A 22,653-nucleotide genomic window follows, 5' to 3' on the forward strand; every position below is an offset into this window, starting at 1 on the left:
TATACTGATCTGATTGTAAAAAGAAGTAAGTGGGAGGAATTTTCAAACAGGGCATGATATACCCAGAAAGATAAGCTAAGGGTTTATTCCAGCAGTGTGACCTCAGATCTGTCCCAGGAACAAGGGCATAGCAGACATACAAGGGCATAACAGAGAAACCACAGCAATTGTGGGGTGCACAACCCTACAGGTACCATGTGCAAGCACATGCATAGGGACCATGGTTCCTGCTGGCAGGCAGAGCAGGAATTAACTACATGCTGCATTTGCTTACAAAAAACATGGCCTCTGTCAGCACCTCTTGTGCATTTTCTAAGGGATCACCTGGTATTTCACCTGTGAAAGCAACACTAACAAGTCAGTGTCACAAAGGAACCAGAAGCAATCTCTCTCATCTGGCAATTTTTAAGGAATCAGCAACAACGATTTGGGCAAGTACTTAAACATTTATGAAAAGATTTTAACAATGGACTTAAAAAAACCTGGAATTATATTGTATTGGATCCACCAGTTCCACTTCCCTCCAGAAACCCTTCCTTTTCCCACCTCTCATGACATAAACACTGAAAGTATTGGTGTGTCCATATCTGTGGTGTTAGATTTCTATTTGGCACTTCAATCCTCTCATAGATCTCAAGGAAAACACCAAATATAATTCACTAGTCTTCACCTATCAGGCAACTTTCTTGAAGGCGAGACACCTAATACATAAAAACCAGGCTTGGAAAGCTGAACCACTGCAATCTCAGTGTAAAAGAGTGGCTGGGAAAACTGACATGCAAGATTTAGAGGCAGGGAAAGGAAAATTACTCAGTTTGTTATTAATTCTTTGCTTATATACTGTTGCCTCTCTGGTTTGTAATGCTTCTAATAACCAGCTACTGCAATTCAACTCCAAGTCATTATTAGTTCCTGATATTGCAACCGTATCTTTTTTGCAGGACATTTTTCCAACTAATCTCCAACATTTAACATTAAGCAGGCCTCTCCATTCTTGGCATTTATATTTACATACTGGAATGCTGTTTCAGAGCATGTTTAATTCAAAAGCCAGATCCTTCAGCCACTTAGGCAAGCAGCAGTACAACACAAATGTTCTGCCATTTAATCACAATGTCTCCATCAAAGCATCAGCCAGGATGATGCACACTTCAGCAGCAAAACAGGGCTTAACCTACTGCTCCAGACAACATGGTGCTCCTACAGCCACGTTTTATCCTCCCATTCAGACCCAGCCAGTAGGTAACAATCTGCCAGGGTTGTTGGATCATGTCACAGGCTATTCAGAGCCTGATCTCCTAACTTGAGTGAGTTAGTTAAATGTCTTCCAAAATTTGGCCCGAAAGTCTCCTGTTATTTAAATACAATCAAAGCAACAAAAATTTGTTCCATGAGGGCAGTGTGAAAAGGAAAGGTAGCACTAGGAGTGCCTGTCTCCCTTTTGTTTCCCTATAAAAGCCAAAGAGGTCAGTAAGCACACAACAGCACCAGGGTGCTGATGGGAGGGGACAGAGTTTGGCAAGGGGGTTAACACAGACCACAATGCTTCAGGCTCTGGATCACTGGCAAGCCAAGATCCCTAGAGTTTCACTATCACTGCAACTCTCTTATCCATCCTGTCAATAACACCTCAAGGAAAAGGCTCTCGTGTTGCTAATGTAAAAACCAAGAAGCAGAGAGAAAATAGTCCCCCTGTTATAATCCCCATATACATTGTAAGAAACTGTAAGCAAGTCCATAGCATGCCAAATTGGTTATTATTAAGAGCTAGCAATGCAGCATGTGGCATGAGTATTTTGTAGTATTGGCCAGTGTGTTGTGTGTCTTGCCCTCCTGTATCTTGGATTCTTCTACTCCTTATATGCACTAACCAGATTGCTCAGCATGCCTGGAGGAGTTCTGTCATCCCCAACACCTGTGCCCTTCACAAACTGATGGATTTTATAGTTACTGACATCTGCCTACCATAGCAGGGCCAAGGGATGCATTGTCCAGTGTCACACAATGGTAGGAAATAAAACCAGGTGTCATGAACTCTCATGCCATGCCTCTTAAACCACCCCTTAATACAACACCTTTCTACCCTTACCAAAGGAATCCCCCAGATCCCAGCTCCATGTGTCTTCCCCTCAGGCAAAACTATTTCAATGATACCATATGTTTTTTGTGTTCCTGTAAAACTCACACTTAAAGGAGGCTTAAGCTAAGCAGTGGTTAAAAGGCTGCAAGCTGTCACCACCTATTGATACTAAATGTGCCACAGCAGCATCTCCCTTGCTGCTGAGTTGGTAGTAGAAACAACAGGAAGTGGGAGAAATTTGAAAGGGAAAAAAGTAATTGTGCTAGACTACTAAATACCTTTCCATAGTAAAACAGACACCCATAACAGCATTGTAAGGATCTGCTGCTGCTGCAAGCATTTCTTATCAGTTATGGGAAGTACAAGGCCCTTGCATCTCCTTACCATTGCTTCAACAGCAGGTAAAAAGTGGAAAAATACCTTGAGAGGCCTCATGGAGATTTTGCCAGAACATCTGATCAAGCATTATCAGAGTTATCTTTCTTTGGGTGCTAAGTTCAGAGATGGTGTCATAAAGAAGGGACACCATTCAGGACTATAAAGCATGGGTGAAAAATCCAGGCTGAGTAACAGGCTACCAGACAAAATAAAGGATTATTTCTCACTGAAACAGGCTTCTTTCAGAAGGAGATTCCAGATCCAAGAACTGCAGTGTTTGGTACCTGGGGGGTACAAAAGTTGCCAGCTCTGAAGTTCAAACAGTTGGAGATGTTACAGCAGATTTCTGAAGTGAAATGTAGACACAGCAAAAGGAAGCCATTCAGACAGTGCAGGTGGCAAAAGAGAGTTTTTATTATTTAAAAACCAAACCAAACAAACAAAAAAGCCCTTATATTTAAAAGAAGAAGAGCTTTTTACCCACACAGGATGTTTTCTCTCAAAAAAGGCTTTAAAAATGACTTGGAGGCATTTTTGCTACAGCAAGCCAGAAATCTTACATTACATGGAATAAAGCAGTTGCTACTCCATTCATTTTAACTGAGGCTGCCTGGGCAATTCCACCAGGCACCTCTCAGCAAGAAGCAGTGTACCAGCTGCAGCTTTGCCAGCACAGCCTGCTCTCCTCACAGCTGGAATCTGCACACTGCAGCTGCTCCTGCATGCCCACAAGGATGCTAAAAATATAGCATCTCCTACTGGAGCACAAGAGATACCTCATGTCTGATACCCTGGAAAAACACATGTTCAACTCCAGATGTGATTAGAAGTCCACCAGTCAGGTCACCCTGCTCTGAATCGGCCCCTGCATGCAGACAAGACTGATAAAAAGGCTAAGTGAAACCCCAGTAGTGCAGGACTAGTGTATGTGCAATGCAGGCAGCCTCAAAAGAGAGACACTCTTGTGTAACAGGAATACTTTTTTCCTGTGAAAACAGATGTAGATTGTTCCCAAACTAAATGTGGGCAAAACTTGGCAAAAAAAAATTACTGTATTTCATTATAGCTAAAGGATCCAAGTCATGATTCAACAGGATTTAGAAGTGTCATTTGTAACAAAGCTTAGCCAGTGGCAAGTACTACATGCAAGTAACTTATGAAACTGTGATTAAAAAACTACACAATAAGTCACACCATACACCACTTGAAAATATATTTTGCACAAATTGAAGTGTCCTGTCTGAAACAGCTTTTCACAAAATATTTGTTTCCTTGAGCTTATAATTTTCATTTTGTCAACCACACTCCTTTTATAATTTAACTAATTTAAAATATTTTTCGCTTTAAAAAAATGAAAGTATAAAAAAGCATTCCAGAAAAATAAAGAAAAAACAAAATATAAACTTGAAAATGCTGTCATTTTTGTTAAATAGTCCACTTAGTTTTGAGGAACTTTGTTAAAAAGATCATATATCCTGATAAAGTCAATATTAACTTGTCATTATATTTATTAAATAAGTCCACTAATTTAAAAAATAGCTATTTATCTACTAAAAAGATAAAAATTCAAAATTTTGAAAATTTCCCTACAAGTTTTCTAGATGTGTTCATAAAGAAGTGTAATGCCACAAAAACCATGACAAAGCACCCAGTTTGGTGAATCTTTTACCTTCACCCCTCATTAGCTCACAGACTTGGTGATGTGGACCTGCTCTTAGTGTGGTCATTTCAATTTAGCAAGGTTCAGAGTAGAGGGGTGTTACACACAACTTCCCCAGATACAGATTTATATATGGGTGGGTAAATGTGCACAAATTCTTCATGTTAATGTTCTGAATACTGTAATAATTCTACTTTAAACATAAATATGCCTATGGTTTCTTAGCACCATCACACAAGTTTCATTCAGTTGAATTTATTAGATGAAGATCTAATCCAAGATGAAATTGGTGTGAAAGAGTGAAAATTAAAGCCCTTAACTTTTCTAAATGCTAACTGGATCCTCCACCTGCAGCAAACTGTCAGTCTGAACTATTTAAAGCCAGATTCCAAGGTCACAACTTGGGCTTTGAATTCACTTCAAGGACTGGGTACTTCAGAACTTGGCACAGTAAAAACAGCACGTGCACAAGAGGCAGAGACTTCTCCAACATATTCACTAACATATGGTTTAATTGTGGTTAAGTCACAGTTTTTCTTTATTATTTTCTTGTGTCAAGCTTGGTGGAATTCAATTAGGTCTCTATTTTACTGGGGAAAATTTAAAAATGCACGTTAGTACTGTCAAAGGGCCATAACATAACTGGAGATCTCTCCAGAGCTGTAGGCACTCCTCACTCCAGCAAAACTCTTGATAATCTCAATAAGAGGTTTGGACACTGAGAGCAAATTAGTGTCCAACAGAGCCCAGTGCTTCCTTTATCCAAAGGGCACCCTGCCATCTAGTGGCTAGGACATTCCAAAAATACCACTCTGCTTTTTCAGCAGAGGGACTTTATATGGAAACCCTCCCACATACGTTGCACATATTCCAGATTTAAAGAAAAAAAAAAAAGTTAAAAAACGTGGTAATACTCCATATCTATTCGAATGATCTGTGTAGAGATCCCCTAAGAAAAACCACATGAAGTTAAACATGAATCTCCTCTGTCTCTCACTGGTATACATAATGCATATGAGAGAATTTTATCTCTAGTTCTATACCATACATTAAACACTATGTTTCTTTTTCTAGTTAACTGCTAATGAGAGATCCATGCATCATAGCTTCAGAGAACCAAGTCATTGGATCCTTTTTTGCATATAGAGTTTTCTCTAGCTAAATGCTCTGAAGCTGAAGTAGGAGCTACAGACCTCATAGTGAGAGCAGGCATTTAGAGGTGGAGGAGATTAGTTAGGGGGGATATAAGAATGAAGAAGTACAACCACTGTATAACAACCACACAGCTATGTCACAAACTGACACATCTATTCAGAAAGGTCACTTCTGTCACTTTTCCCAGCTCCCTGCCTACGAAACAGCTTTGACTCACTATTGAGGACGTGCTGAAAGCTCAGTTTTTGTAAGACTGCACGATTGCTAGTGCAGACGTGAGAGGAGATGGGGAACATATGATAGGAAGGGAGAAAGAGTTGCGCTGTCATTGAGTCATCAGGATCCTTACGCCATCCATGAAACTCTCCTGATCTACAATGAATTAGTGTAAAGAAGCTGTGTTCTACCATGTCTGGCTGGAATTGAGTTAACTTAATGAAAGCCCATATTTGTTTTGGATTTGTGAGTAAAACAGTGTTGTTGATAACACACCAGTCTTTTGGCTATTGCTAAACAGTGCCTGCACAGCGCAGCATCGAGGCTTTCTCTCTTTCTCACGCTGACCTCCTCCAGTGAATAGGCTGGGGAGGGCAGGTACAAGAATCATAGAATAGTTCAGGTTGGAAAAGGCTTAAAGATCCTCCAGTTCCAACCTCCCTGGCATGAGCAGGGACACCTGCCTCAATACTAGATTGCTTAAAGCCCCTCCAACTTGGCCTTGAACAGTCCCAGGGATGGGGGAATCCACAACTTCTCTGGACAACCTCTGCCAGTGCCTCACCACCCTCATAGTAATGAATTTCTTCCCAATATCTAATGTAAACCTGCCCTTTTTCAATTTAAAGCTATTATATCTTGTTCTCTCAAGAAGATGGGAGGGAACAGTGCCAGAACAGCTGACTCAAATGGGCCAAAGGATTATTCCATACCATGTCATGCTCAGTGTTAAAAATTGGGTGTGGGCCTTTCTCCCAAGGTACAGCCATTGTAGCTGTTGCTCAGAGACAGCCTGTGGAATGTCGTGAATAAACAGTTTTGCATCCCTTTGCATTTTTTCTTTCACTTAATAAAATCCTTGCTTGAACCCAAGTGTTTTATAACTTTTGCTCTTCCTGTTCTCTCCCCTGTCCTGCCTGGGAATGACTGAGTGGCTGTGTGAATATTTAGATGCTGGTCAGGGCTAACCCATCACATCCATCCAAGCATCTTATCGTAGCAGATACCAGACAGACATTTCAGAACAGACAGTCCAATGCCACTCTTCTGCTCCACTGATAATGCACCAAGGTACTGAAAAGGCACCTCCAAGACTAGCAGGTCTTCAAATATACCCAAAGGAAAAGTGAGGTAGAAGGAAGAAATGAAGAATTATAGCTACTGATGACAATCAAGACAGCTGTTATTTCCTTGTTGAAAGTGGACTGTAGGAGGTGCAGCAGAGCCTCCTGTTCCCAGCCTGGAATAAGCAATACAAAAAAAAAAAGAAATCTATTTCCAGAGGTGAGCCCAGAAGAAAGCTCTCTGTGAACACCAGTTTCTAAGCTGTTTGACAGGACAGCTTCACATCCCTCAGTCTTGAAGAGACTTCAGTTATATCTGTGGTAGCAGGAAGTGCATCTCTTCCAATCATCATCTGTTACTTTCAACTCAAAGTGACTCCCCTCTGCTCAGGACAACACCCAGAAGTATCCACTAGTGAAATGGGTGACATGCCTAAAGAATCTCAGACACTCAGTGTGAGCCATCTGCAGGCATACCTTGGCTACAAAAACCAGAAGACGGGTGCAGCTGGACTTCCAGCTGAAAGGATTAAGAGGATCCTGACGTAAAGCTATCTGTTGCTGTGAAAACACTGACAGCAATAACACCTTCCATATCTGAAAAAAATGCAACTGACAGGAAAGTCAGCTGAAAAAGAAGAAAATTTGTGCTGAAGCAATATCACTGGTGACTAATAACCACCATGAAGCTGATGCCTCCACACATTCAGACAGACTGCAATCAAAGCACAATGAGGAGCTGTCAAACTCATTCCTGCAGTGTTGAGAGCTCCCTCTTAGAGACAGATGGCAGAAACTGCTCTCTGAACTCAGAATGAAGCACAAATAAAACATGGTAATGCAATATTCCCCTTAAAGATACAGGATATTTGAAGTTACAGCTATGGCACCATCCTGAACAAAGGACAAGAATCTCCAGCATGACTGAACTAAGAATAATGAAAAGATTTTCAAACTTTTAGTCTTCAGGTCACCAGTATGTTGGGCACACTGAGGATGGCAAGGTAGCAGAGGATTGTCCATTTGTGGCTTGAAAACGAAAAATTGACTGGAAAAAAACATTATTTCCCTGCCCTTTAAATAATCCAGTTACTTAACATAGTTTCCCTTATACAGAAACATAAATGCCCTGAATGCATTCAGCTGTAGGCACTATGAAAAAGGGTGCTGAAGGAAACACTCCTAGGAAGTTAAAATTCTATGTTCCCACAGAGAGATGGTTTTGGATAAAGAAAATTGTTCTCACCAGTATTCAAGTGCTTTCTGAAATTCCTGCTCATGATTCACCTTTCTCTTTGTCAGTTATTCCTGAGAAAAATCTAAAAAAGACAAAACAATACTAAGAAAGCATACATTCATACACATTGAAAACAAATGAGGCCTAGGTTAGTGAAAAGATTTAACTACTTTAACCAGAGTCCACCTTCCACTTGGAGAAAGGGTCCAATTCCATTTCAAGAGAGTTACCCACCCTACATGGTAAGTGAAAATTTTCTCCCTTCCCCCTCCTGGCATACAAGTTCAGCCTACACTGTTCAGGAACAGCATAGGACTTAATGGAGTTTACAAAAATACTGCATTATATAAACAACATATCAGAGATCTCAAACAACCAACTGAGCACAGTAGTGAATTATTTAGGACACTTTGCTGGCATATATAAAATGAAAAAAATATTTCTGAACTGGTCCTCTGTGACCAGTATTCCTCCAGAACAAAGCACTGAGAAACACACAAGTCCAGGTGAGAAGCATTAAAAAAAAAAAAAAAAAAACAAACACCAAACCTGAGTAAAGACTGAGGATTTCTCCATTTGTCACTGCTTGTGGTTAGTCTGCCTCTGTAAGGGACTGAGAGCACTCTGCTGGAAGAGGCTCTGTGCAGCTACTGAAAGCAACAAAAAACAAACAAAAAAGAGATCAATCCACCCTGGTATCCAAATACCTGGGAACTATAAAAGCTACCTAATAAAAGAAGGATGATGCTCTTTGCAAGTCTCTGCAATTGTCCCATCCTGAAATGAACTTAGTGATGTTGCCACTTTCCAAGCAATGGAGCCCACAAATTCTCAGCAAATCTTTCACTGCAAGACTGGTGCAGGCTGGAATTCACCTGTTCCAGTGCAGATATTCACAGAGCCTTTATCTACATGTCAACTCACTAACTATAAAATGAAGGACACACACATGTTTAATGCTTGATTTCTTGACACATCTCAGAAAGTGCTCATATAGTAGCATCAAATTGTGGATCCCTCTCTACTATCACAGGTAATTTTTCTGTGTTTCAAATTTCACAGACATCTTTGACTTCTGCAACTTCAGCAGTTTACACCCACAAAGTGGTCACAAATTAAATGAAATAAATATGGACAAGAGTGAAATAAAATCAGGCTGAACCAAATTTGCCAACTTTGCTTCAACTGCAGTCACACCAGATGGTGGACTGATTGTCCCATCTCCCATTTCCTTGTGAAATCTATGAAAGAAAAGACACAATCAGATTTTACCTGTTCCCATTTTTTTCAAGCCATATCCTCAAGTTCTGAGACAACAAGTAAAACTGATCTGTTTTTTATCTTCCATTAGAATTGTTTCTTGCTGTAAATGCTAATGTGATGGAATCAAATACCAACCAACCAAACACCTGGGCTCCGTAGAAAGCAACGTGATCTCTTCTACTCAACAAGGTCCTCCTGCTAACTTGGCTGAGCTCTGAATATTGCTTGCACAAATCAGCATCCCAGGCAAACAATGGTACAGTCTTGCTCTTCTGCTATTGGGAGCCTGGGAAATGAAGCCAAATGATTGCAAAAATGAAGAGTAAACCAACTGGAAGGTTAAACATCCTGGTTATACTGGTTCTCTGTCTTCCCCCAGACAGGCCCAGAGTTATGGCCTGAATATGGTTTACAACACAAGCAGTAAAGTCCTCATCTTTAAAGTTCAGTTTGAGGTTGCAGGCTTGAATGTTAGAAAATGGTTGCTCTAACAGAATTAAAAGTATTCACTGCTGAAGGCAGGGAACGCCAATAAACAGCCTCACAGCTCTACTGTTACAGCCACTTCCCAAAGTGAAATCACACCTCTAAAAATCATTAATTAACTCACCTATTTTGAAAGAAGCTTTTATTTATTTTATTATTCATTAACTGCCTGCATAAACAAGTCACCACAAGCCTCTGCACATTATATAACAATTTATTGAGTTGATGACAGGATAAATGACTAGAGTTGCTTTTATTTATCACTGTACAACACTAGCTGAGTCACAACGTTCTGATCAGTTCTGCATTTTTTCAATTTTATAGATTTTTTTATTAGTTGTAAAATGAGAAGTTTCTTCCCTTTGAAAGGGAGCCACAGGCACATTGATAGCTAAGTCAAAATCCCACACAGTCGGGATGGGATATTTGTGACAAAGAAATTGAAGGTGTTTTAAAATAAGTATCAAGAAGTGAAACATGCATATCACATTTAAAGATACAAGCATTAAGATGGGATCAAAGCTTAACATTAACACCTCCTTTGTGAAGCAAAGTACTGAGTTTCTGGAATCATACACCACAAGCTCATTTACTTCATTAGGGCCATGTAATCATCCCAGCTGTTATGTTCCAGAGCAGAATGCTAAACACAGCCTTTACAACTGCTGGGACATCTGCAGATGTGCAAGTGCTCAGGGCTACATAGGCTCCAAGTCTATCAGGAGTGTATTGCATCAGGGCCAGGAAATACCCCTTAATGGCAATTTCCTCTAGTTCTGATGACATATTTGATTACTTCCATTTTGCTTCCATGCTGCCTGATGGATTAGCTATGGTAAAAACCTCCTAGACACCTCCAGGTGTCATGTATTTAGACAAGATGGCTGTAGCTTTCTACACAACTTTGTATCAAATATGTGTAAGTAGGGGATTTAATAATTCTACATAATAATAAGTATAGCAAAGTTTTTAATATCAGAATTACTGATAGAAGTTTCTTACTCTGCATCTCCCCTGCACTCTGAAACACAAACAAGCATGTCAAAAAGCATGATTTCTGTCACAAGATGCTTTGCACGGCCACAAGGGCCCTACCAGAAATAAAACTGGTAAGAAAACTATTAGCCATGTTCTGTTACTCTGAACGGAAGTGCCAGTGAAGATACAAGGGCACATTTCAGCCGGCTGAAGCACTGCCTGCAACGCGAGCGCTTGTTCACCTGCTACTGCTTTCCTAGTTATACATTGTTTCGGATTTCCGGGCTTTCATCACTGACTTACTTTTCTCCTCGATTGCAAACAGCAGAGGGCAGCACTACAGCCCGGTTCAGCCTGGCATCAGCGCCTGGAAAAAGGCTCCATACGGACTTTTCTGCTGTTTATCAGAAAGGTTATTCCAGGATACTTCTCCTGCACTGGGCATTGGCCCAGCAGTTATAGGCCCTGTCTACTTAGTAGATATCTCTGCCTTCCTGAGTCACCCCAGCTATGAAAGGCCATGTTTCCTGGCTCTGCTCCAGCCTGACCTATTCAGGGGAAAATTAATCCTGCTTCAGAATGCCAATGCTAAAATAAACCCATGCTTGCTGGAGAGTGGAGAGGTGGCAGGGAAAAGGAGACTATGTAAATGCATGCTTCTCATCCCTTGCTGTAATCAACCTCCTCCCATCCACATCACTGCTGCTCAAAACTGAGAACAGCCTCCCCTGCTGAGCTGTGCCCAGTAGGAGAAAGTGCACGGCTTTAGGATAGCTTTCCCAAAACTACACCAATGGGCTCTCTTCTTCTCTCAAACTGAGGACGTTTCAGAAGTGGAGGAATAAGGGGAAGAGAAATGCTCTGCTTATGGTGGTTTGGGTTTTTTAATCTTATTTTGCAGAAGTGAGGGACAGAACAGGAGGTACAAAAGTATAGAATAAGCTGCTGGGTTCCTGCAACACTGCTGTCTCACAATTTTTCACTCGTTTAGTGTTACCTCTTTCTGTCTGTGGATTATTAGCAGTGAACAAGAAAGCCTGCAACTTCAAGAACACCTCAAAAAATGAAGCATGGCACTGATGAAAATGTATGGAAGCCAGATAGATATTTTAAATTGCATAAAGATCTATTTTATTTCAACTGTTTCTTCTGACCCGAGTCACGGGTCTAGTTCTATGCAGAAACAAAAGGCGCCAAGCTACAACACTGTAACATCTGAAAGACAAAGCACAAACAAGCAGCAGAGTCACACAGCTTCTGGGTGACCCCTCATCCCTATGATCCTGGAAGTAACTGATAAGGTCCAGATAATTTATCCCTGGCTATTTCAAGACTGTTTCATGCCTGCACCATTGTTCCTAACTTCTCAGTTTTCTTCACTATATATACTCAGAACACCCCCTGTCTTCTATCCCGTTATAGCTGTCTGGAAAATAGAAAATAGCTCAATCTCAACTTCTTGCATTACTGTATATTACTACAAAGGAAAAGAAATTAAGTGGAGCAATAGGACAATTCCTTTTACAGTGTTGAACTGCAAGCCAATTGCACAGCATATATTCATTCATACTAACCTATAATTGTACATACATATATACCAATTTGAAATAATACAGCAACATTTAAGAATGTATGTTAATACAGTATCTTCATTTATTTCTTAAGATTTATAAGAAAGTATTAAACTGAATTCCCAGTGAATCAGAAACTGGCATTCTCCAGGAATGAATGAAATACAGATTGTTTTTTTTAATTAAGCTGAGGTAATATACCACATAATCTAATTGTTTCCTGACTTCTGCTTTTGTCCCCATAATTTGTTCCCTTTCATATCCTGTATATCAGCTCAAGTGGAAAAATTCAAATTCAAAGGAATTTTTGGACCTGGGACTCAAAGCAGATTTTTTCCACAGTGAGTTCTGAAGCATTGAAATATCCCACGAAGGGACATGAGTTTTTATGCCACAAAACCCATAAACTCTGGCATCTAAAGACTTTCTCACTCAATTTTCTCACTCTTTAGCAGGGCAGTTGTCGTCTTCAATATCAGCATCCCACTTGCTGGGATTCTGGCTTTTCAGAACACCTTTTTTTTCTTCATGCATTTTAATAATGTGTGGCATGGAACTGACCTTAATTTGCCATTTTCTTGCAAAATGTAGAAATATTAATATTCCAATTTATTGAAAATACATTTCTGGCATTGTAATCAATACAATTTGAATTATAAAAGCAATGTAATTGTGGTCTATTCAGCCAGGGCAGGGTGAGAAAAAGTTGATGATTCATTCACTAAGTAATATAATTTATTTCTCACTTACTTGAAAATAAGCTTGAAATTCTATTAAAATTATTGTGCTAATAGCTATTGCAAGTATGTGTAAAAATTACATCTACATTTAATGCATGAAGTTGTTTCTATATTATAAAATTATTACCTTGTTTTGCTATTGCAGTGCAGTTATTAGATCATGTGAAAAGCTGTGATTCCATTAAATACATACTATTGTCAGAAATCATTTCAGTTTTTCCTACAACATACAAAAATAAAATTACTGTCAGCAAGAAAATTATGAACTATTATGAACTATTTCACAGAAGAAAGACTAATCTAGAGTAAAATCACAGCATGAGAAACTCCACGAAATGTCTGAAAAAAAAGAAGCAACAACTGAGCAAGGCTAACAATATTGACACTTTTATTAAAAAGAAAATTATTGTATTATAACCAGATGTATTGTCAGAAATAGCAGATGGAAAACAAATAAATCACTTAAATAATTTAACAATTCAAATCTGTCTGCCTGAAACAATGCTTTTAAAAATACCTAGAACAGTAAAATCACACACAGAAACAACTTGGAAAACAGAAGATTAACAAACAAACATAACATAAGATCAACTTAAATAATTTTAGATACTCCAAAAAAACTGTAACATGAAGGATGATAAAAAGATGTATTTAAAAGAGCAAAGACCAACTTGAATTGAATAGAGCAAAGACTTTCATTATCCCATTAAAATTTATACTAAGACAATATTTAGAAGAATAAGCTTGAACAAAATAGAAAATAAAACTCTACTTAAAATGCTACATGAGATTTCCTCATATACTCTGAGTTGCACCAATGTTGTATGAATGATTGAAAATGCTAATTACTGGTTTATGTGGACGTAAGAAGAAAGACCAAGTCCCTACAGCTCTAAGAAGAGGCAGGCAATGAAAACTATGCAAGAGTCACTAGAGCTATGGAAAGCTGAACACAAGAGTGATCACACAGGGGATTGCACGAATGATGTGAAGAATGTTGTGCTACACAAAGAGAGCTGGGTGTCACACTAGACATTCTTCCAACCCAGAAGATTTTTCTGAAGAAGGGCATGTTGTAAACTTCAGGTCAGAAAAGTCTATATTTATACTTTCACTTTTTAATGGCTTTGTTTTGCCAAGATCAGAAAACAAACCAGATCTATTTCTAGGTCATGAAACTTAAGCAGGTGCATCTGAATTCTGCATTCACACCACCCAGCATTTCTCCAGTGTGGAAACAAACATTTTAAAAAACCCCACCAGGTAACCAGGAGAACTTGGTGAAGAACTTGATTTCCTGATCAGGACATAAAACACATTTGAAATGTTACTGCTAAGATGTGTTACTCACTAGCAGCAAGAGAAAATTGTGTCTTATGGAAAATACAGAGGGCTTCAGCCATAGCTTGGCTTTGCTGTGATCACACACCTGCCCAGGCATTGCTGATACTGTTGGCAGCTGTCACACCTTCCAAGAGATCTGATGAACACCATGACAAGCATATCCCTGGCAATGAACTGGAACGTGTAGAAAAGCAAAGCACGATGCTAATTACCTCTTAGCACAACTTCTATCTCAAAAAAAAAAAAAAAGATAGCAAATAGAATATTTCAAGCTAGCAAGTAGGAAAATGAAGTTTCAAGTATCCATCAAACATAAAAATTAAGACCCTGCAAGTATACACTTTTCTTGAAACGCAAACCTTGCCCCGAAGGTCAGTTTTTGCACAGAACACAACATTCTCCAGATCTCATTTCTTCCATGCAAAATTAGTTTAAACTATAATTTAAAAAGAATAATGAATATACAAACATCAGAGATCCTTTCAGCATGTATTTTTTTCCTGGAAGCACAAAACCTGAAAATCACTGAATCCAAGAAGGGATATACATTCCATTATGTAATGAAACATGTTTGGAAATTACTAAAGAAATTATTTTCTGCAGAGATCTACACCAAAAGGAAAAGTACAACATTGTTTTCAGCTGCAAAGGAGGCTTTCAAATTTTGCTTTATGCTTGTTTTGAATAAGTTTTAATGGTATTATTGGAACAAATACAATCCTGGCTTTTAATATAATGACATGTGCAAAAGAGATCTGGCAAAACTTGGAAAACTCTATTCATGCCTTGTTCTAGCATACACTGACAAAATGACCTTGAGAAAGTCCTTCACTTTTCTTTGTCTTTTCTCTGTACAGTCCTATAGAGAAGTGAAATTAATTCAGAGTAAAGACTGTGATTGCAATTCTTCAAACAACTGGAGTAGCAGAAATTAGAGCTTGTCTGGTTTGAGTACTGGATAGTTTCTGGTTTAGTTCTGTTGCTTTAAGGATCTGAAACCCGTGTGAAATAAACGAATCTCTGATGAGGAACCAAATCCTGCAGTATTGGTGATTGATTTGTTTCCCTTCTCCCTGATTCCTCACACTTCACTCTTTCCAGTGATCCTTGCCTTCTCCAGTACCTCACAGTGGCCACTAGTGAAGCCAATGAAGCACTGAAAATTGAAAAAACATATTAACCTTAGGTAAGTTGCCTTCTCCAGGGCAATTTTTGATGTGGTAAAAGACATTCAGTTAACACACACACTTCCATTATTAGTTCAGTCAGCAGGGAATGTCAAAAGTGTAACATGCCTGGCCACACACATGCACAAGAGGAAACCAGTCACTGCAGACTAGGGAGACTCTGTCCATCTTGGTTAACCTTGCTTGTGGGCTATTTCTCCACATCTCTCATGTGCTCTCTTGCTGCAACTTACTTTTGTACTCCTCTAGTTTTCCCTCCCCGTCTAGCCTGGTTTCCTCTCTCCCTTTTTATTCCTTCTGCTGCTGCTTCTTGTTTCTTAAACAATCTACCTGAGGTAATGAGCCTACCCCTTACTCTGCCTCCTTGGTGCTATTTTCCACACCTACACCTCTCTATCCCACTCTTAAGACTTTACCATTGCTCAATTTGCCCTTCTTGTATTCCTGTTCTATCCTTCTGCCTGCTCCACTCCCCTTTCTTCTCCTCACTTGCTGCAGCTGGGAGATCCATGTTTAATACTTCCCACACACCTATTAAATCCCAGTGTCCCCACATTCTGGCTGCCTCACTCTCTGCAGATCCAATCTCTTACAGAGACCTCCATTCTCTCCATCCCATCCCACCCCTTACTCTCACAGTGAAGCCACCCTCACCATCCCCATCACATTTTGTCTGCTTTTGAGCAATATCTCAGCTCTTTTCCCTTCTGAAGAGCTGCCAGCCAGTCAGCCAGCTCTCCTGATCAGCCTTCTATGACTTCAACTGACTTTCTTCCCTTCTTCCCAATTTCTTATACTCATCCTCAGGAAGCTTCCAAGGTTCATGCTGATGTCCTTGGTGGCATTCTGTAGCAGTCACCCGTATGTCTCCTTACCTTGGCCCACTCATTGCCCCTGCACCTCTCACTCTGTGTTCTGTTCCCTGAAAGAGCCATTCTTCAGACGTGGTCTGCAGCAAGAATTGCTTTTCCCTTGACCTCTGTTATCCCATCCTTCCTCTCTGATCTTTTCCCTTGCCTGCTATGTCCTTGCTCATATCCTCTCACTTGCTCTTTCCATTATTTTCATCTCATCAGATTGAGAATATCCCATCCAATCTCAGCCCACTTTCTCCTTCTTTATCTTTCTTTTCTAGCAAAAATTGATTATAGATTTGCTCTGTTTCTTACTCTTCACTCCTGTCTTGTGAATTATGAAGTATGATTGCCAAACACATAACTCAGTCTGCCCAGCTTCAAATTCCTGCCTGATCTGTGATCAGGTTTACTTCATCCACAACCATTTAATTGTCTCCCCTTCCAGCTGTGCCATCCTTATAAATTTTCTTCCTACTTTTCCAAGTTAAATTAAACACTTTTCAAGTGCTCTCTTCCTGAATATCTTCTGCACAAATCCTTGCCAAAGTAAGTATTAATATGCTCACTTCCTACAAGTTTATTCCTTGTGTCACAGACTGGGTATTTTTTCCCTCCTACTTCTATGTCCCATGCTTGTCCCATTACAACAGAACTCCTGGTCTATTTCATATTAATTTTTATCCAGTTTCTCAGTTTCCTTCCGAAATGTTGAGCCTCCTCCAACTCCTCATCCTCACACTACAGACATGCTCTAATAAACAAACACACCTTATGTTGACTCTTACTGCTATTTCCAGCACTAACACTTCTTAATGTGCTGCTTACACTTACTGTGCAATCTTCCCTCTCTCCAGCACAATATAAGCCCCTAAGACAGGTAACACCAACACCCAGCTAAAACAACCCTCACTAATACCTGCCCAAAACAAACTCAAAGCTCACACTACTTCATCCTTCTTGATCATCTTTGTTATCACTAACCTCATTATTTCTCAACTCTTATCCTCAATTAGCTCTGTTCTGGCTCTCTTATTCTTCTCTTTCTGACTTCAAATATGCAGCAATCTTAAAAATGAGAACTTACCACAGCTCCACAAATCGTTCCTGAAAAAAACCAACATATTTCTTCTTGGCATCTTCCCAATACACTGTCTATTCACCCCTGTCTAGGCTGGGGGTCAGGACGTTCTGAGTGACTCCTTGTGCTCCCCCTTGTGTCTGCCATCACGCTCGGACTGCTGACTTTTGATGAAAAGCTTTTTTTATTTTGTGTCTGGCCTAGCCTCAGTGCTAAGGTTTCCAGTGTCTTGCATTTGTAAGTAAACAAGGGTATGCACTACTTTGGAAAAGTTGATCTCCTGTAGTGTTTCAAGCTGGCTATTCACACACCAAAGCACAATGCAGTCAGTTACTAATCTCTCTCAGAAATGTAGATCTAGGTTATTTTTAGCTCAGAATTGTTAAGAACAAAATGCAGTCTTTATGCTATGTCAGCAGTGCAGAGCACCCACAAACTCAGCCTAGAAAAAAAATAATCCATCCAAAGCTGAAAAAGATCTAAGGAAGATGAAGCTTGAAAGATTGCTTTCAATAATTCAGAAAGATTGTATTTTCAGAACTGTTTTAACCACTTCTCTAGGAAAGTATCAGAATATTGAATAACAAACACCAACTAACTGTATGAAAACCAAAGGTTCTTTAGCTTTTTTAAATTACATTTCCAGCTAGTTCTGGAAATGCTTATGCCCAAGGTAGAGTTAGCAGTAAATTCCTTACAGGATATGTTTGAACTTCTACACTAAGTAGCAAACTGCCCCTCATCATCATACACAGGAAAGATCTAAATCAGACGTTTGGAGCAAAAATCAAACAAATTAAGAATAACTCTCAAAGTAGCCAACACATGTCCTGGTCCAGCCCTGCTAAAAAATAATTACTAAAAAAAAAAAATTTACCTAAAAATAATTACAATCCCCTGCCAATCTAAATCAAAGATGGTGGGGAAGGGGCTGGCAAACAATCCTTTCAGGCTACACCCCCACTCCAGGCTTACTTCAGACCCCCCACTGCCTTTCCTCCCCAGCAGCATCCCACCACCACTCTCCCATCTCCCACTCACCATACCCCAGTCAGCAGGGTTGACACCTGAGTGCACATCCTGAGGAGATCTTATCAGTCTGGGTAGTCAGGCAGCAGCTGTGGGCATCACTGTCTCAGGGCTCTGTGCGCAACCAGCAGCAAAAGCCTCAAAATATTAAAGGGGTGTTTGCTTTCCTGTGAGAAGAGGAGACACCAGACCTGGTGAGTGAAGTATGAGGGAAAAAAAGGAAAGGTCAAAGGTAGCAGGCAGCCACATATATTAAATAAAACTCCCTTTCACTCAGCCTAATTCTAGGGATCCTCTATGCTTCCCCTATGCACCTGCTTTTGGTCCTTGCTTGGGAGAATATCTCTTTTGGGGGCAGGGGAGCTCTCTTCCCCTTTCTTAGAATCTGGGGAAAGGCTCCATTTTCTCAGGAGGCCAAGGTACAAAGGGTGCTTCTGGAAATCCCAGCTGGCATCCACTTCTCACACTTGAGGCTCGTGAGAAGAGACCTCAGCAGACCTAAGAGCACCAGAGGGCAGAGAGACAGGGGATCAAATGTACCATCCCATTGACTCATGCTAACAAACACACTGATGAAAAGAGATGCACTGCCCTGTAAAGAATGTCTTCTTGTGGAACAGCCAAGATTTTAGCATCTACATTAAGATGAATTCTATCTTCATTACTGATACTATATTACCAAATCAAAAGAGACCCTTAGGAGTTCCTTGGTATAACATTTTTCTGTTTGATTAGCTCTGTAGGGCAAACTCCTTGGTATGGTACGCCCCTCTCTGAGGGAATCTATACCTTCCTGCATTGCCTTTTACATCACAATTCCACACAACTAAATCACTCAACAATTAATCGTAAGCTCCTCTTTTCCTATGGGGGTCAGCCAGAAAGATGAGAAACAGATAAGGATGAGAAACTAATGGGGGAACCATTTCATCTTCAGTTGAGACCCAAACATTTTTCTAAGAACCAGATGTTGCATAAAGGCAGAGCTCCACTACAGCCTTTACTCTTCTTTCACACTTGGTGCCAGTCAAGCAACTTCAGCCTGCCCGGGCATGTGCTTCCCAGTCTCCTCCCTTCCCTCTCTCTCTCTCTCAGAAAAGGGGATTGCCCGTGGGTCTTGCGAGGGTCTGACCTTGCAGGGGTGAAAAGCGGGTGTAACGCACAAAGGCATGCTGTCTCCTCCTCGGGAAAGCCGAGGCCCAGAGCATGCTGGGGTATTTAAAGACCTCGCTGCCTGCAAGTTCCACAGAGCGCGTACAGCACGAAGCGGCTCTCTGGCCTTGACTCAAGAGAGGCACAGTCCAGTCCTGCTCACTGACGCCTGTGAACACAGCACCGCCTTCCAGGCTGGCAGTGCATCCCCGGGGAGCTTTGCTGTTGGGCACGACAGCCATGGCGCCCCTCTCTGAGGGAATCCAGGCGCATGAGGGCAAGGCTTAAAGCACTCCCAGACCGCTCCAGGCATGTTTTCAGCCCTCAGCGCTGCCTCTCGCCTGCACGGACCGGTTAACACGACCTGAAGCGCTCCTGCCAGCTCCCCATCTCTCCTCCGGTGCCTCCCAGGAGCTATAAATACAGCGGGCACATGCTCTGACACCGCGTTCCCCAGCAGGCACCAGATAACTTTAATTTGCCCTTTAAACGTCCCGGGCCCCGCGTCCCTCGCGGCCGCCGCTCTGGGGAGCATGGCGGGGCGGGCCCGGCGGGCCGCAGCCAATGGCCACCGCCCGGGGGGGCGCCTCCTCCTATCGCGAGAGGCCGCGGGCTATAAGCGGGGCGGCGCGGGCCGCGGGGACATTTGTCCGGCGGGGTGGGGAAGTGTCCGCTCGTTGCCTCTCTCCGGGCGGGGCTGTCGGACCGGCTCGCGGCATGGGTGATCAAGCGCTCAGCTTCGTCAAGGACTTTCTGGCTGGCGGGATCGCCGCCGCCGTCTCCAAGACGGCTGTCGCCCCCATCGAGAGAGTGAAGTTGCTGCTGCAGGTGAGGGGGCGACGGGGGGCGGCAGTGCCGCGCCACAGGTGGTGCCGGCTCGGCGGGCGCTGCCCGGCGTGACTAAATATGGGAAGGAGCTCGGCCGGCTCCGGTTACGCGGGAGCTGCCCAGGACATTCAGCACCGCCTGGCGGTGCCGGGGGCAGGGCCGGCCCCGTCCGTGCCCTTCAGCGTGCGGGGTCACCCTGCGGTGCCTGTCTCTCACCGTGCCGTCCTCCTCCTTCCTCCCCGCAGGTCCAGCATGCCAGCAAACAGATCACGGCCGATAAGCAGTACAAGGGCATCGTGGACTGCATAGTCCGCATCCCCAAGGAGCAGGGCATCGCCTCCTTCTGGAGAGGCAACTTGGCCAATGTCATCCGGTACTTCCCCACCCAGGCCCTTAACTTCGCCTTCAAGGACAAGTACAAGCAGATCTTCCTGGGCGGAGTGGACAAGCACAAGCAGTTCTGGCGCTACTTCGCGGGAAACCTTGCGTCCGGGGGTGCCGCGGGAGCTACCTCCCTCTGCTTCGTCTACCCGCTGGATTTTGCCAGGACCCGGCTGGCGGCTGATGTGGGCAAAGGGGCCACCGAGAGGGAGTTCTCTGGCCTGGGCGACTGCATTGTCAAGATCTTTAAGTCTGATGGCTTGAAGGGCTTGTACCAAGGATTTAGCGTGTCTGTCCAGGGCATCATCATCTACAGAGCAGCCTATTTTGGGGTATACGATACGGCCAAGGGTAAGAAGTGCATGGAGGAGTGGCTGCAAGGGAAGATCCTTTCAGTAAAGGCATTCTAGGGCACTTGGCAATACAAGGACAAGCAGGGCTTGGCTCAGCACCAGTTGAATGCAGTGCTAGAAATGCGCACAGGTGTTTCTGACATGCATTCCTGCCTCCCTTTACTTGCTGCTCTGAAATGCCTTGGGTTTGGATTGACTCTGGGGTTGGTGGGTGATTGTTCCTTCCACAGCCATATTTCCCAGAGCCCTTTCCCTCTGTACTGATTCTGTTCATTTGTTCTTGATGACAGGTATGTTGCCTGATCCAAAGAATGTGCACATCATAGTGAGCTGGATGATTGCCCAGAGTGTCACTGCAGTGGCAGGGCTGGTTTCTTATCCTTTTGATACTGTGCGACGTAGGATGATGATGCAGTCTGGCCGAAAGGGAGGTAAGAATAAGTGCTCCTCTGGTTCTGGCTGCAGAAAGTTTCTCTTCATCAGGATAAGATAAGAGATACTGGGTATTTTTTTGCCTTATAGAAAATTAATAACCTTCTCATTGGAGTCTTTAAAAAATCTACAGGGAACACATTGATGGTTATTTCTATCATGTTGATCTCAAGGACTGAGAAATTACTTGATTTCCTATGGAGAATTAATTTTCCTTAATTGATTACTAAAGTTTAAATCCTCGCTGTACTTTGCTTATTCCCTGTTGTTTTAGAGATACAACAGTTGAAACATTCTTGCTGTATAACTTCAAGCCTTGTAACCTTTATGTTTGTTTCCACAGCTGATATTATGTATAAGGGCACAATTGATTGCTGGAGGAAGATAGCTAAAGACGAAGGATCCAAAGCATTCTTCAAGGGTGCCTGGTCGAATGTGTTGAGAGGCATGGGCGGAGCTTTTGTATTAGTACTTTATGATGAAATCAAGAAGTATGTCTAAGGCATAACATCGTAATGCAGTAGTTCAATTGTTCTCAATCAACTTTTTTAAAAATACAAACTTGTGATGTAATGGACAACAAAATATTTCCTAGGGAAACAGAATAAAATTTGAGTAATGTATGTGGCAGAGATAAGGACACATTAATTTAAAAATTGTTCACAACATCACAGTTACATTTTCTATGAGAATTCCTCCACCATTTGTATCGGAACCTGTGTATATATTATACTTCAAATTGCAGGTAATAGATTTTGTCTAAAGACAAAATATAAGTGATCTATACCTAGTCTAAAATCCAATATTGTGAATTCTTAATAGATTGTTATAAATATTTATTATACTAATTAATGTTTCTAGCTACCCAACACTGTGATGACATGACTTAAAATCATGTTTTCTTCTAAAACTCTATTTTTTAATATATTATTAAGTGAAAAGTATGTCTGAAATCATAAACTATATTAAAGCACTAGGCTAAGAACCGGGTTAAGAACTGTAGCCTCTTCCCTGACAAACTATACAGTCATATGCTTGAAACCTCTGACTTTTCAGACATACTTTGTAAAATATGGAAATATAGTGTTCCAGAAATTCCCTGTATTGTCACAAAGGAAAAAGTTGTCTGCTCTGATGTTCAATTGAACTAAAACTGAAATGAAATAAATTAATATATTAATGAA

General features: G+C 41.5%; 1 protein-coding gene across 1 annotated transcript; it reads left to right on the forward strand.

Annotated features, from left to right (window-relative positions):
• The first annotated feature begins 20,100 nt into the window (after positions 1-20,100).
• SLC25A4 (solute carrier family 25 member 4) lies at positions 20,101-22,653 on the forward strand. Its single transcript, XM_054633616.2, has 4 exons — positions 20,101-20,303; positions 20,549-21,035; positions 21,328-21,468; positions 21,813-22,653. Exons 1-4 carry the CDS (start codon positions 20,193-20,195, stop codon positions 21,968-21,970), a joined length of 897 nt encoding a protein of 298 aa, XP_054489591.1. The 5' UTR covers positions 20,101-20,192; the 3' UTR covers positions 21,971-22,653.

The sequence above is a fragment of the Agelaius phoeniceus genome, chromosome 4, assembly GCF_051311805.1.
Source record: "Agelaius phoeniceus isolate bAgePho1 chromosome 4, bAgePho1.hap1, whole genome shotgun sequence".
Classification (NCBI taxonomy): Eukaryota; Metazoa; Chordata; class Aves; order Passeriformes; family Icteridae; genus Agelaius; species Agelaius phoeniceus.

Bases quoted from the DNA above. Each gene is read 5' to 3' on its own strand.
- SLC25A4 (XM_054633616.2), top strand. From the start codon at position 20,193: ATGGGTGATCAAGCGCTCAGCTTCGTCAAGGACTTTCTGGCTGGCGGG. The intron at 21,036-21,327 runs GTAAGAAGTGCA...TCTTGATGACAG, and splicing joins GGTATACGATACGGCCAAGG to GTATGTTGCCTGATCCAAAG. The intron at 21,469-21,812 runs GTAAGAATAAGT...TTGTTTCCACAG, and splicing joins GCAGTCTGGCCGAAAGGGAG to CTGATATTATGTATAAGGGC.